At 37.2% G+C, this 14203-nt stretch overlaps 1 protein-coding gene across 1 annotated transcript in view; it reads left to right on the plus strand.

Annotated features, from left to right (window-relative positions):
• Nucleotides 1-2587: 2587 nt before the first annotated feature.
• The window catches only part of DAZL (deleted in azoospermia-like), a 16976-nt gene continuing 5360 nt past the window's right edge, over nucleotides 2588-14203 (plus strand). Inside the window, exons 1-9 of the mRNA XM_010856751.1 lie at nucleotides 2588-2605; nucleotides 6444-6590; nucleotides 7010-7101; nucleotides 7678-7729; nucleotides 8172-8235; nucleotides 8328-8467; nucleotides 11574-11645; nucleotides 12337-12387; nucleotides 13185-13298. Coding sequence (XP_010855053.1) covers nucleotides 2588-2605; nucleotides 6444-6590; nucleotides 7010-7101; nucleotides 7678-7729; nucleotides 8172-8235; nucleotides 8328-8467; nucleotides 11574-11645; nucleotides 12337-12387; nucleotides 13185-13298 — 750 coding nt within the window. The remainder of the gene's footprint in view (nucleotides 2606-6443; nucleotides 6591-7009; nucleotides 7102-7677; nucleotides 7730-8171; nucleotides 8236-8327; nucleotides 8468-11573; nucleotides 11646-12336; nucleotides 12388-13184; nucleotides 13299-14203) is intronic.

The following is a 14203-nucleotide window of genomic DNA, read 5'->3' on the forward strand; positions in this document are numbered from 1 at the left end:
AGCTTGAAATAAATTGCCAGGAGTAGAATGAATCCCTGGTTGAAAGGTTATGCCCATATTATAACAATTTTGAACTATGATAATTTTTTCCTAGTAACTCTTGGTGAAGGATATACTAGTATATATTCCCACTAGTGATGTGTAATATCACCCCCTTTCCACGCAGTGAAAGGTACTATATGTTTTAAATTTGCCAGTTTAATTGGAAAATATTCCACTTGTGTTGATGTACTTTTTTTTTTTTCATTAGTGAAGTTAAAGTTTGTCATTAACGTTTTCCATTTCTCTTTTTTCCATTCTTGATCCACCTTTCTATTTGTATTTGTCTTTTCATGGTGATTTATAAGAACTCTATATTAATATTTACATTTGTCATATATAATGGAAAAAATTTATAGTGGTGATAAGGAGAGACCCTTATTTCTAGTTTCAGCATAAATTACTGTCATGTTTTACTTTGAACTTAATGATAATCTAGAATTAGATTGATAGAAAATAAAGTTCTTTCATTTTACTTTTCTTTAAATTAAGAAATACTGTATTTTTTTTTCTGTGGTGAATTATAGTAACATTTCCTAATAACCATACTTGAATTTACAATAAACTGTTCTTAACTGTGTATTTTTTGTATGCTGCTAGACTTTCCCATCTCTGTGTTGGGTGCAGGAGTGTACCATCTTAACCAGATTTTGGGATAGTAGTCATATCCCATTTTTTTCAAGACTAACGTGTATTTTTGTATTCTTGCCTTTTTCTTGCTTAGCTTTCCCAGGATTGTATGTTTATTGTTTGGATTCCACCTCCCCTCCCCTGAGAGTCTACTCTTGGATTTACATAAAAGGCTTTATTCTGATTTTCATGTACAGTTTCCTTAATAGAATTTCCTGTGGCTCAGACAGTAAAGCGTCTGTCTACAATGCGGGAGACCTGGGTTCGATCCCTGGGTTGGGAAGATCCCCTGGAGAAGGAAATGGCAATCCACTCCAGTACTATTGCCTGGAAAATCTCATGGACAGAGGAGCCTGGTAGGCTACAGTCCATGGGGTCTCAAAGAGTAGGACACTCACTCCATTTTTTTCTTTAATAACTACTTCCTTCTCTGGATGTAACACTGATGACTGCAAATTACAGACTTTTAGTCTGACCTAGTCAGTATACATAGATTTCAGTTTGCTTGCATGTAGACTTTAATAGTTGAATGAAATGTTGTCAAAGAGCTGACATCGCAGATGCTTTAGTGATGATAAGTTTTATTTCCAGTTTTTAGTTATCTTTGTCACTTGATCATTCAAATATAAAAGGGAATCCGTTACTGAAAATAGTAGTGATGAGAATTGTGTATATGATGGCCTCCAAGTTCACCCTTACTTAATATTCCAGAATTACTCATTTTAGAACCCATCAACTCACTTGAAGGTGTAATTAAGAAAAATAATTACTTCTGTCATCTAATTTACATGTAATTTATTTTCTGCATGTTATTGATTAGTTATGATTAATTCTTTAACACCAAACTTTTAGCTTTAACCTAAAATAGCATCACTAGCTCAGTGGACATGAGTTTGAGTAAAATTCAGGAGAAAGACACAGAAGCCTGGTGTGCTACAGTCCATGGAGTAGCAAAGAATCAGACACAACTTAGCAGCTGAACAACAACAGGAATTGATTTGTAGAGTATTTTTGGCAATAGTTTAAAAGTACGCAAAGATTGTCTATTGGTTGTGGATTTGTATGCATAAGTTGTGTGCTGCTAATGCTAAGTTCCTTCAGTTGTGTCCAACTCTTTGCAACCCAATGGACTGTGACCTGCCAGGTCCTCTGTCCATGGGATTTTCCAGGCAAGAATACTGGAGTAGGTTGCCATGCCCTACTCCAGGGGATCTTCCCCACCCAGGAATAAAACCCACGTCTCCTGCAGGCAGATTCTTGACCCACTGAGCCACCTAGGAAGCTCATATATAAGTTAATAATTGTATAGAAATATACACACAGGCAGTTTTAAAATCCCTGTTGTTTACGCCTCTTGAAAGGAGTACATTCCTTAGTTTAGCTTTGAGCGCCATCTGCTGGCTAAGGAATAGGATGGACAGAATGGTGCCTTCCTTAAGACCTGACCCTAGTGAAATCACTAGATGAATTTTATACTTAATATCATGTAGAAGGCAATGGCACCCCACTCCAGTACTCTTGCCTGGAAAAATCCCATGGATGGAGGAGCCTGGTAGGCTGCAGTCTATGACGTCGTTAAGAGTCAGAAACGACTGAGCGACTTCACTTTCCCTTTTCACTTTCATGCACTGGAGAAGGAAATGGCAACCCACTCCAGTGTTCTTGCCTGGAGAATCCCAGGGATGGGGGAGCCTGGTGGGCTGCCGTCTATGGGGTCACACAGAGTTGGACACGACTGAAGCAACTTAGCAGCAGCAGCAGCATACTTAATATCACAACCTGTACAACCCAAATTTTTCTTTTTCTCAGATTACTGTTTTTTTGTCTCAAATATCCATATTACTTAAACAGAACATGAGATTTAGAACTTTACTCTTCAATTCTGCCAACAATATCACAGGGTTTTTCAACTGACCCTATGCAGATTCGGGGCCAGGTAATTCTTGGTTGTGGGGGGTGGTGTTGGATTGTGTGTTGGATTGTAGGATGCTTATTATATCTCTGGTTTCTACCAACCAGATAACCAGGTTTGTTGTTGGTCAGTCACTAATCACTGTCTGACTCTTTGAGACGCTGTGGACTGCAGCTCACCGGGTTTCCCTGTCCTTCACCATTTCCCCAAGTTTGTTCAACTCATATCCATTGTGTCAAGGATGCGATCCAACCATCTCATACTCTGTCGCTCCCTTCTCCTGGAGCCTTCAATCTTTCTCAGCATCAGGGTCTTTTTCAATGAGTTGGCTCTTCTCATCAGGTGGCCATAGTATTGGAGCTTCAGCATCAGTCCTTCCAATGAATATTCAGAACTGATTTCCTTTAGGAACAACTGGTTTGATCTCCTTGCTGTCTAAGGGACTCTCAAGAGTCTTCTCTAGCACCACAGTTCGAAAGCATCAATTCTTCTGCACTCAGCCTTCTTTATGGTCGAACTCTCACATCTGTACATGATTACTGGAAAAACCATAGCTTTGACTATACAGACCTTTGTTGGCAAAGTGATGTCTCTGCTTTTTAATATATTGTCTAGGTTTGTCATAGCTTTTCTTTGAAGGAGCAAGCAACCTTTAACTTCATGGCTGCACAGTGATTCTGGAGCCCAGGAAAATAAAGTCTGTCACTGTTTCCATTTTCCCCCATCTGTTTGCCATGAAGTGATGGGACCAGATGCCATGATCTTAATTTTTTGAATGTTGAGTTTTAAGCCAACTTTTTCACTCTCCTCTTTCACCTTCATCAAGAAGCTCTTTTAGTGCCTCTTCATTTTCTGCCATTAGGGTGGTGTCATCTACATATCAGAGGGTGATATTTCTCCCAGTAGTCTTAATTGCAGTTTGTGATTCATCCAGCCCGGCATTTGGGATGATGTACTCTGTAAGCCACACTGGTGGCTTAGATGGTAAAGCGTCTACCCGCAATGCAGGAGACCCGGTTTCGATTCCTGGGTCGGGAAGATCCCCTGGAGAAGGAAATGGCAATCCACTCCAGCACTCTTGCCTGGAAAATCCCATGGACGGAGGAGCCTGATAGCCTACAGTCCATGGGGTTGCAAAGAGTCGGACACGACTGAGCAACTTCACTTTCACTTTCACTCTGTATAGAAGTTAAATAATTAGGGTTACAGTATACAACCTTGCCATACTCCTTTCCCAATTTTGAACCAGTCCATTGTTCCATGTCCAGTTCTAACTGTTGCATCTTGACCTGCATACAGGTTTCTCAGGAAGCAGGTAAGGTGGTCTGGTATTCCTGTCTTTTGAAGGATTTTCCAGTTTATTGTAATCCACACAGTCAAAATCTTTAGCATAGTTTAATTGATGAATTAATTCATTAATGAAGCAGAAGTGGTTGTTTTTCTGGAATTCTCTTGCTTTCTCTATGAACCAGAAGATGTTAGCAGTTTGATCTCTGGTTCCTCTGCCTTTTCTAAATCCAGCTTGAACATCTGGAAATTCACGGTTCATGTTCTGTTGAAATCTAGTCTGAAGTATTTTTAGCATAATCTTCCTTATGTGAAATGAGCACAATTGTATGTTAGTTTGCACATTCTTTGGCATTGTCCATCTTTGGGATTGGAATGAAAACTGCCCTTCTCAAGTGCTGTGGCCACTTCTGAGTTTTCCAGATGGGCTGGCATACCGAGTGCAGCACTTACACAGCATCATCTAGGATTTGCAGTAGCTCGGCTGGAACTCATCACCTCCACTAGCTTTGTTGCAGTAATGCCTCCTAAGGCCCACTTGACTTTACACTCCAAGATGTCTGGCCGTAGGTTAGTGACCACACCATCATGCTTCTCCAGATCATTAAGACTTTCTTTGTACAGTTCTTCTGTGTATTCTTGCCACCTCTTCTGAATCACTTCTGCTTCTGTTAGGTCCTTACTGTTTTTGCCCTTTATTGAGCCCATCTTTGCATGAAGTGTTCCCGTGGTATTTCTGATTTTCTTGAGGAGAGCTCTGGTCTTTCCCTTTCTGTTATTTTCCTTTACCAGGTACACCCCTCAACTGAGAAAACCAAAAGGTGCCCCCGGGTCACAGAATCTTCCCCAGGTTGAGAATCAATATGTTATCATAACCCTTTTTACTCCAGCACAGTTTTCTGCGTGAATACTGCACCTCTCAACTGAAATACATCTATCCATTGTGGTTCACATACAGCTAATAATATAAATAGTTTATCAAATAAAAAGGTATTGAAAATTCATTCACAAATGAAGGGGAAATTGAAGAGAAAGTCTGTAAGAATTTCAGAACTGCCTTGAGTGTTTGAATGTGAGTTAATTGAAAGAGATTGGTAAATTTTCTATCTTGGAAAGAAATCTAGTCTAATTTCTCTATAGTTCAAGGTATGTGACTTATGTAATATAGTCCCATTTAGGAAAAAGTTATAAAACATTTAAAACTGGAAAAGCTTTAAAATAGTTTTTGTTCTCTCTGACTTCATTGTCATGAAATATCACTGTAACATAGTTAAAGGAAAGAGTTAGGAGATGTTCAGATAGAAACACAAAGTATGTTGGAACATTAGCATGAGCATGAATTAATAGAGAAAAGCCCAAACACTCCAATTTGGTAATACAGCAATTTTTATTTCATCTCTATAGCAGTTTGTAGAAATCTTAAATTTATCATAATTTCTGGCATCTAACAAAATAGGAACTCTTAATTTCCATTATTGTAACTAATTTCTATAACATTCTGCTAATATTTTCAAAAATATCTATCCGTTTCTTTTGTCCTTGTTCCTGTTTTCCTTCATAAGCTAAGGCATAATATCTTCATCTTTACCTTGCAGCCTTTTGTGCTTACTATTATTGTTATTGTTGTTCATTCAGTCCTGTCTGACTCTCTGTGACCACATGGACTGCAGCATGCCAGGCTTCCCTGTCCTTCACTGTCTTCCTGAGTTTGCTCAAACTCATGTCCATTGAATCGGTGATGCCATCCAACTATCTCATCCTCTGCCACCCTCTTCTCCTTTTGCCTTCAGTCTTTCCCAGGGTCAGGGTCTTTTCCAGTGAGTTGGCTCTTCACATCAGGGGGCAAGAGTTTTGTAGCTTCAGCCTCAGTCTTTCCAATGAATATTCAGGGTTGGTTTCCTTTAAGATTGACTGGTTAGATCTCCTTGCAGTCTAAGGGACTGTGAAGAGTCTTCCCCAGCACCACCATTCAGAAGCATCAGTTCGGCGCTCAGTGTTTTTTATGGTTCAGTTCTAACATCCATTCATGACTACTGGAAAAACCACAGCAGTGGACCTTTGTCGGCAAAGTGATGTCTCTGCTTTTTAATATGCTGTCTAGGTTTGTCATAGCTTTTCTTCCAAGGAGCAAGCGTCTTTAACTTCATGGTTGCAATTAGCGTCCACAGTGATTTTGGAGCCCAAGAAAATAAAGGCTGTTGCTGTTTCAATTTTTCCCTGTCAGTTTGCCATTAAATGATGTCACCAGATGCCAGGATTTTAGTTTTTAGAATGTTGAGTTTCGGGCTAGCTTTTTCACTCTCCTCTTTCACCTTCATCAAGAGGCTCTTTAGTTCCTCTTCACCTTCTTGGATTAGGGTGGTGTCATCTGCATATCTGAGGCTGGTGATATTTCTCCCAACAATCTTTGATTCCAGCTTGTGATTCATCCATCCCAGCATTTTGCATGATGTACTCTGCATAGAAGTTAAATGGGCAGGGTGACAATATGCAGCCTTAAAAACAAATTATATTTCATAGCATCTATGATTTTAGCCTGTGAATCTAGTGATGACATCTGCTTTCCAAATTACAGTCTGCTGCAAATCCTGAGACTCCAAACTCAACCATCTCCAGAGAGGCCAGCACCCAGTCGTCTTCAGCTACCACCAGCCAAGGCTATGTTTTACCAGAAGGCAAAATCATGCCAAACACTGTTTTTGTCGGTGGAATTGATGTTAGGGTAATGTATTCATGTTTTCATTTATTGAAAGTATTTTGTGAATAGTGGGATTTGGGTAGTGTTGTAAACATAAGGAGAAGGAAATGGCAACCCACTCCAGTGTTCTTGCCTGGAGAATCCCAGGGATGGGGAAGCCTGGTGGGCTGCCGTCTATGGGGTCGCACAGAGTCGGACACAACTGAAGCGACTTAGCAGCAGTAAACATAAGACTTTTTTTTTTTTTTTTTTTTAAGTACTTCATGCAGGTTTGGAATTGTTTTTATGTATAACCTTTAGGGGCTAAAAATATCTTTGATATAGATATGTAGTTTGGGGATGCTTGAAGGAGATATTTCCACATCACCAAAACTTCTTTATAGTATCATTGAAATTTTTGAATGTTGAATTTTTACTTTTAAAAATCAAATTCTTCTGCATAGATGGATGAAACAGAAATTAGAAGTTTCTTTGCTAGATATGGTTCAGTAAAAGAAGTGAAGATAATCACGGATCGAACTGGTGTGTCCAAAGGGTGAGTAAAACATATGTTCAATATAAATTATAATAAATACCTCAACTATATAGCATGTATAGAATTCCAGAAAAGAAAAATCGAAAACGGATTCTCACATTTGCATAAGAGAAATTTGTTGCTTTGTAACTTTCATGTAGAGGATAAGTTTGGCTGCCAGCTCTTTTATTTAATCATTTGCCTAGTGTTTGTATTTAAATATTTCTTGTCTTCATTTCACATAAGAGGATTAGTCAGTTTTATCAAAGAATTGTTTTCTTCATACGTTTCACAGTATCTTAAATTTTAATGATTTTGCCATAGATAATAAGTTAAACTCAGATTCATAGGTATGAATTTTTTGTTAATTAAGTTCCTACATTGCCTTAATCTTTGTGAATTCTGACACAAATCTGTAGATCAGGGTAGGAAAGTAAAACAGTAGTATTTATAGAGAATCTACCATGTACATCTTATAGTTATTTACCTCAGTATATTTTTCATCCTTTATCATTATTTAGTCAGTTATAGAACACTAGTTTTAAACCATGTACTGATACGGTGGTGATTTTATACTTCATCTATCTGACTTTCTAGCTATGGATTTGTTTCATTTTATAATGACGTGGATGTGCAGAAGATAGTAGAAGTAAGTAATCTTCTTTTGGAAAAAATCTCTCATGTTATGGATGTGGTGTTTAGTATTATTTGTGTCCTGAATATATACTCATTCTTTTATAAGATATAGAAATAAATATATTTCCTGTTTGAAACTCAGGCTTGGAATAATTTACATAATTTAATCAGAACCTCTGTATTTTTGATTGAACATCCAGCTTCATGAACTGGAGATAGGAATGATTAGAGACAGAGTAAAGGTGTTTTTTTTTTTAATCAAATTCCATAACTTCTCAAAATTTTATTAGAGTGAAGGTAAGTAAGGTGGTTTCATGCTGTAAGTTTTGATTTGGTATATTCTTAACACTGATGTTACCTGATACTAGTAATTTTAGAGAACTTGGGTATTAATCAAAGTCTTGGAAGTAAAGACTTGGACATTAATTCTAGTTTTGATACTGTTTTATTTTCAGTCACAGATAAATTTCCATGGTAAAAAGCTGAAACTGGGCCCTGCAATCAGGAAACAAAATTTGTGTGAGTAAAGAAAGGAATTGTTCTTGTTGACGCATGTGTGGCTTTTCAGAGAACTGAAAATAGGCTTTGTTTTCTTTTTATTCTTTAAAAAGGTGCTTATCATGTGCAGCCACGTCCTTTGGTTTTTAATCCTCCTCCTCCACCACAATTTCAGAGTGTCTGGAGTAATCCAAACGCTGAAACTTACATGCAGCCTCCAACCATGATAAACCCTATAACTCAGTATGTTCAGGTAAGAAGTACCTCCGCTCCTTTTTTAAATTTTTTTTGGTGTGTGTATTATACTAGAGATCTTATTATTGATGCGAGCACCTTAAAGAGTAAGCCCGTCTTAGTTCTTACCCTCTATGGAGTCATGTCAACGATTTCCATAGTAGGTGACAATCCTAGTGCTGTTTGAATCCTTCTAAATGATGGGACGTTGTGTTAGAAATGTCATTCTTGGTGTTGCTTGTTCTTGTTATTGTTCAGTTGCTAAGTCCTGTCCAACTGTTTGCAATGCCATGGACGGCAGGATGCCAGGCTTCCCTGTCCTTCACTATCTCCTGGAGTTTGCTCAAACGCACGTCCATTACTTCAGTGATACCATGCAACCATTTCATTCTCTGTTGTCCTCTTCTCCTCCCACCCTCAGTCTTTCCCAGCATCAGGGTCTTTTCCAGTGAGTTGGCTCTTTGCATCAGGTGGTCATATTGGAGCTTCAGCTTCAATATCACTCCTTCAGTGAATAATCAGGGTTGATTTCCTGTAGGATTGACTGGTTTGATCTCCTTGCTGTCCAGGAGACTCTCAAGAGTCTTCTTCAGGACCACAGTTCGAAAGCATCGGTTCTTATGTGCTCACGCTTTATGGTCCAACTCTCACATCCGTACATGACTACTGGAAAAACCATACCTTTGATTATACAGACCTTTGTCAGCAAAGTGATATCTCTGCTTTTTAATATGCTATCTAGGTTTGTCATAGTTTTTTTTCCAAGGAGCAAGCGTCTTTTAATGTCATGGCTGCATTCACTGTCCACAGTGACTTTGGAACCCAAGAAAATAAAGTCTACCACTGTTTCCATTTTCTCCCGTCTATTTGCCGTTAAGTGATGGGACCAGATGTCAGAATCTTACTTTTTTGAGTGTTGAGTTTTAAGCCAGTTTTTCCACTTGCCTCTTTCACCTTCATCAGGGAGCTCTTTAGTTCTTCGCTTTCTGCCATTAAGATGGTATCATCTGCATATCTGAGGTTGGTGATAATTCTTCTGGCAATCTTGATTCTAGCTTGTGATTCATCCAGCCCAGCATTTAGGATGCTGTACTCTGTGTAGAAGTTTATTTATCAGGGTTACCACGTACAGCCTTGCAATATGCCGTTCTCAATTTTGAACTAGTCCATTGTTCTATGTCTGGTTCTAACTGTTGCTTCTTAATCTGCATACAGGCTTCTCAGGAGGCAGATAAGGTGGTCTAGTATTCCCATGTCTTGAAGAATTTTCCTTAGTTTTTTGTGATCTACACTTTGAAAGGCTTCAGTATAGTCAATGGAGCAGAAGTAGTTGGTTTTCTGGAATTCTCTTGCTTTCTCTATGACCCAAAACATGTTAGCAGTTTGACCTCTGGTTCCTCTGCCTTTTCTAAATCTAGCTTGTACATCTGGAAGTTCTTGGTTGACATGCTGTTAAACCCTAACTTGAAGGCTTTTGAGCATTACCTTGATAGCATGTGAAACAAGGTCAATTACATGGTAGTTCAAACATTATTTGGCATTGCCCTTCTTTGGGATTGAAATGGAAACTAACCTTTTTGAGTCCTGTGGCCACTGCTGAGCTTTCCAAATTTTCTGCTATGCTGAGTGCGACACTTTAACAGCATCATCTTTTAGGATTTGAAATAGCCCAGCTGGAAATCCCATCACCTCCACTAGCTTTGTTTGTAGTGATGCTTCCTAAGGTCCACTTGACTTCACACTCCAGGATGTCTGGCTCTAGGTGAGTGACCACATCACTGTGGTTATCTGGTTTGTTAATGCCTTTGTTATACAGTTCTTCTGTGTATTCTTGCCACCTCTTCTGAATCTCTTCTACTTGTAGTAAGTCCTTGGCGTTTCTGTCCTTTATTTCGCCCATCTGCATGAAGTGTTCCCTTGGTGTTACTTCTTATCCTAAGCTTAAGTCTGCTTCTGTATAGTTGGTAAGTCTTTATCTGAGAACTGATCACTGTAGCCACATGGAATATATCTCCTTTCTATTTTTCCCCCAAATAACTCCTAAAATGCTTGAAGACAGTTTTCTTCATGTGTTTACCTGGTTTATTCTTTCCTAGGGTCAACTAGTCTTTATTTGCAATGATTTCCAGGTGCCTCTTCATACAGATTGTTGATTTCTAGATGTATTGTGGTTCTAACATGGATAAATTTCTGACGATTTAATTATATTTGTAAGTTCTATGAGTTTCTGGCATATAATTTGTCTTGTCTTGATTTCTTTAATATTGAAATTTGGAATACTTGTCTCCTATTGATAATAAATAACATTTATTTTCTTCCTACTTCAGTTTACCTTCTTCGTTCAAAAGACATTTTATTCTTAGGAAAAGAAATAAAATAATAGTGAAAAGGCTCTGCAGTATCTCTCGTTTATTTGCATTTTTCATCTACCTGAAGTATAGAATATATCTTTTCTTACATTAAAAAAAAAAACAGCTACAAGAAAAGCCCTGCTTGTTCATAAAATTTACCATGAGGTATTATTACCTATTCTGGTATATTTTTGTATACTAGTACCTAGATATTTTCAGTCAATAAATATTTATTGAAATATTTTTTGAATATTTATTGAAAATATTTATTGAAATATCTCTTTTCCAGGTTGGGGTTGTACATTGCCCTTAACTTTTAGAAGTAAAACACAGAAAGAGCCAAAATGTCTATGGGGCGTATTCCATGTTACCCCAAAATACTGTCAAAGGATACAAAACTGCCTACGAGTATCTTTACAAAAAAATAGCACACATGTATTAATTTAATGCTAACATGGGAATCTGTTCTAATAGAGCTTCATCATGATTAAGAAAGAACTTCTGGGTGGGAATAAATATACAAAAAAGATGAACTTGGGCTTGCAAAATCAGTCACTGCCTTTATTTATCTCTTCCTTCTCCCAGCCCAAAGGCTAACATTTGACAGAGAATACTTATTTCTTCATGAAAGCACTCACTCAGAATTTTGGATTGGATATAAAAAAATGAAGATTTCCTTATTTTCATGTTTTTATTGCATTGGGAATGATACTCCTTTCTGATTTTTAAAAATGTACGTTGTTCATTCATTCTTTCTGTAAACTTTCTTTGCAGGCTTATCCTCCTTATCCAAGTTCACCAGTTCAGGTTATCACTGGATATCAGCTGCCTGTTTATAATTATCAGGTAATTTAATAGGGATCAAAATTATTTACTTTGGAATATTATTTAGGCCTTTATGTAAATTTCCCTAATAGTTTGTCATTTAAAAGTAGTTGAGTGTGCCTAAAATTTAAGGAAAAACAGAATTAGTCTAAAATTAGGGCTTCTTTATTATTTAGAATAAGAATAATATTTTGACAGAAATGAGCTTAGCAAGCTTTCTCTTGTACTGTCTTACAAGTTTTGGTGTCCTCTTCTATATTTCAGCATGTAGTCTTCATTTGCTGTCTAATAGCTAAAACATACAGGCTGGATCTTATGAGTCTTTATAGAGGCATAGGTTGAGATAAAATGGTTACTCAGTTCTTAGAGCATTGAATTGCAATTATGTTTGATAATGTTTATTTTAGCTGGCTACTAGAATTTCTGTCCATAGATAATGACCATATCTGTGACACTATGGTAATAAATTCAAAGAGCTACTGTCTCTTGAGTTTTCCTGAAAACCAACTCCAGAAAATTGAGAAAAAGATGAAGTTAATATATGAAAGTAACAATAAAATCATACATATCATAAAGTACTTTTCCATTGTCTTGTTATAACAAGCTCAAGGAAACCAACACCAGTACTTCAGCATTGTCTATTTCAGATCCTTGTGACAGTGTAAAGGAATATTTAAGTAAGCGTTCTTTTCTTTCTTTCTTTTTTTTTAAGATGCCACCGCAGTGGCCTGCTGGGGAACAAAGGAGTTATGTTATTCCTCCGGTAAGGTGAAGTAGCCGAGCATGTACTTCCTGTTCTGTATTTTAAAAGTATTTTACTGTTACGTATTTCTTGACCCTTGCCATATCAAGTATGCCTGGAAATATTTTAAATGCCTTTTTACTTTATGTGTTACATTTCTTTGCAACTCAAGTGTACACACACACACACACACACACACACACACACACACTCCCATGGGAGAAACTGTGCTTTTTGTTTCTCAGATTATTTTGTCTGTACTTGAGCAATGGCCGCCCTGCATACCCCGGTGCTCAGAATATGTAACCAAGAAAGGTAGTACTAATACCTGTGCTATTTATAACTCCAAGGATTTATAATTAATATTGAATCTGCATTGAGTTTTCTAGCCAAAAAAAAATCTGTTGAGAGAAGCAAAAATGTTTTGCTCTCAACACTGTTACATAAGAAAATGAATAAAACAGAAGAGGAAGCTACCTCTAAAATATCTGAGCCTTTGTTACCTTCTGTCTTTTATCAGGATTGGATATTTGAAGGACATAATGTGAGCAAAAATCCTCAGGCACTGGGAAATTCCCTTCCCATTCCCATATTACATGTTGAAGTTTCTTACAGAAATTCTCTAATTCTAATTATGTTGACATTTCAAAATATAAGATTCCCATATTGCATTTCAACTATTTAGTTTAAAATAGTTTCTGAAATAATGTAATTGAACCTCAGAACAATACACATTTAAACTTTCAGTGTGAGCTCACTATTTTGAAGACTATCTAATGTACATCTCTTTAATTACACTTTTATCCTTTTAAATGTAGGCTTATACAACCATTAACTACCACTGTAATGAAGTTGATACCGGAGCTGAAGTTTTGCCCAGTGAATGCTCAGTTCATGAAGCTACTCCATCCTCTGGAAATGGCCCACAAAAGGCAAACGTTGAATTTTGTTCATTAACGTTTATGTTTCTATATGTGCTTTATTCAAGTTTTAATAATGGCTCTTTGAGAAACAGATATCTTTGCTCAAATTTAAATATAAAAAGCTTGAGTTACTGACTAAAAGCTTCACAATTTACGTAAAAGTTAATGAAATTCTAGGTACCTGCGAACCAGTTACTGATTTAGTTGTCCTTCCCTTTCTTCCATTTTCATTGGGTTTTTTTGGTTTGTTTTTTAACCATAGTTTAATAAATATTAACATGGTTTGACAGAGTCCAAAGGGTAGTTTTCCTCAAGAATCCTACTCTTCAAAAGAGGGATTAGTATGGCTTCTGTCCGCCTGGTTTTCACCAGTGTAGACATTTGCTTAGATGAATCGCATTGCACAGTTGTGCACGGCATTCTCACCACAGCATCACATCTAGTGGCAGTCCTCGAGAGTGCTGGGCTCACTAGTAATGGAAATACTTAAATAGAGGGATTTCTTTTTATCATTTTAGAGCAAATCCCTGTAATCTCTCATTCTTGAATTCTGTGTCTTTTGAATGGATGAGGATGTGAAAAGTAATTGATCTGACTGGAATATGCACAACACTGAACGATTCCCATAACAGTAAACAATTACCATTGGAGTATGTGTACTTCCTTCATGTATTTCTCAATGGAAAAATTTTTAAATTACTGAACTCTGCAGTGAAAATAATCCCAGATTTGTGATACAATTTAAATTTTAAAAAAACCACCAAAATAACTTACAGTTATATTATCAGAGTTTAACCTGAATAAATGTTTCTTGAAATGTTGAGGGCTCACTATTTCTAGTCTAACAGGAAAAATTAAAAAGACTTAAAAACAGCTATCTGAAGGCTTGACTAATTGAGCTTTCTAAACCAGTA

This window comes from Bison bison, unplaced genomic scaffold (assembly GCF_000754665.1).
Source record: "Bison bison bison isolate TAMUID 2011002044 unplaced genomic scaffold, Bison_UMD1.0 scf7180017864374, whole genome shotgun sequence".
Classification (NCBI taxonomy): Eukaryota; Metazoa; Chordata; class Mammalia; order Artiodactyla; family Bovidae; genus Bison; species Bison bison.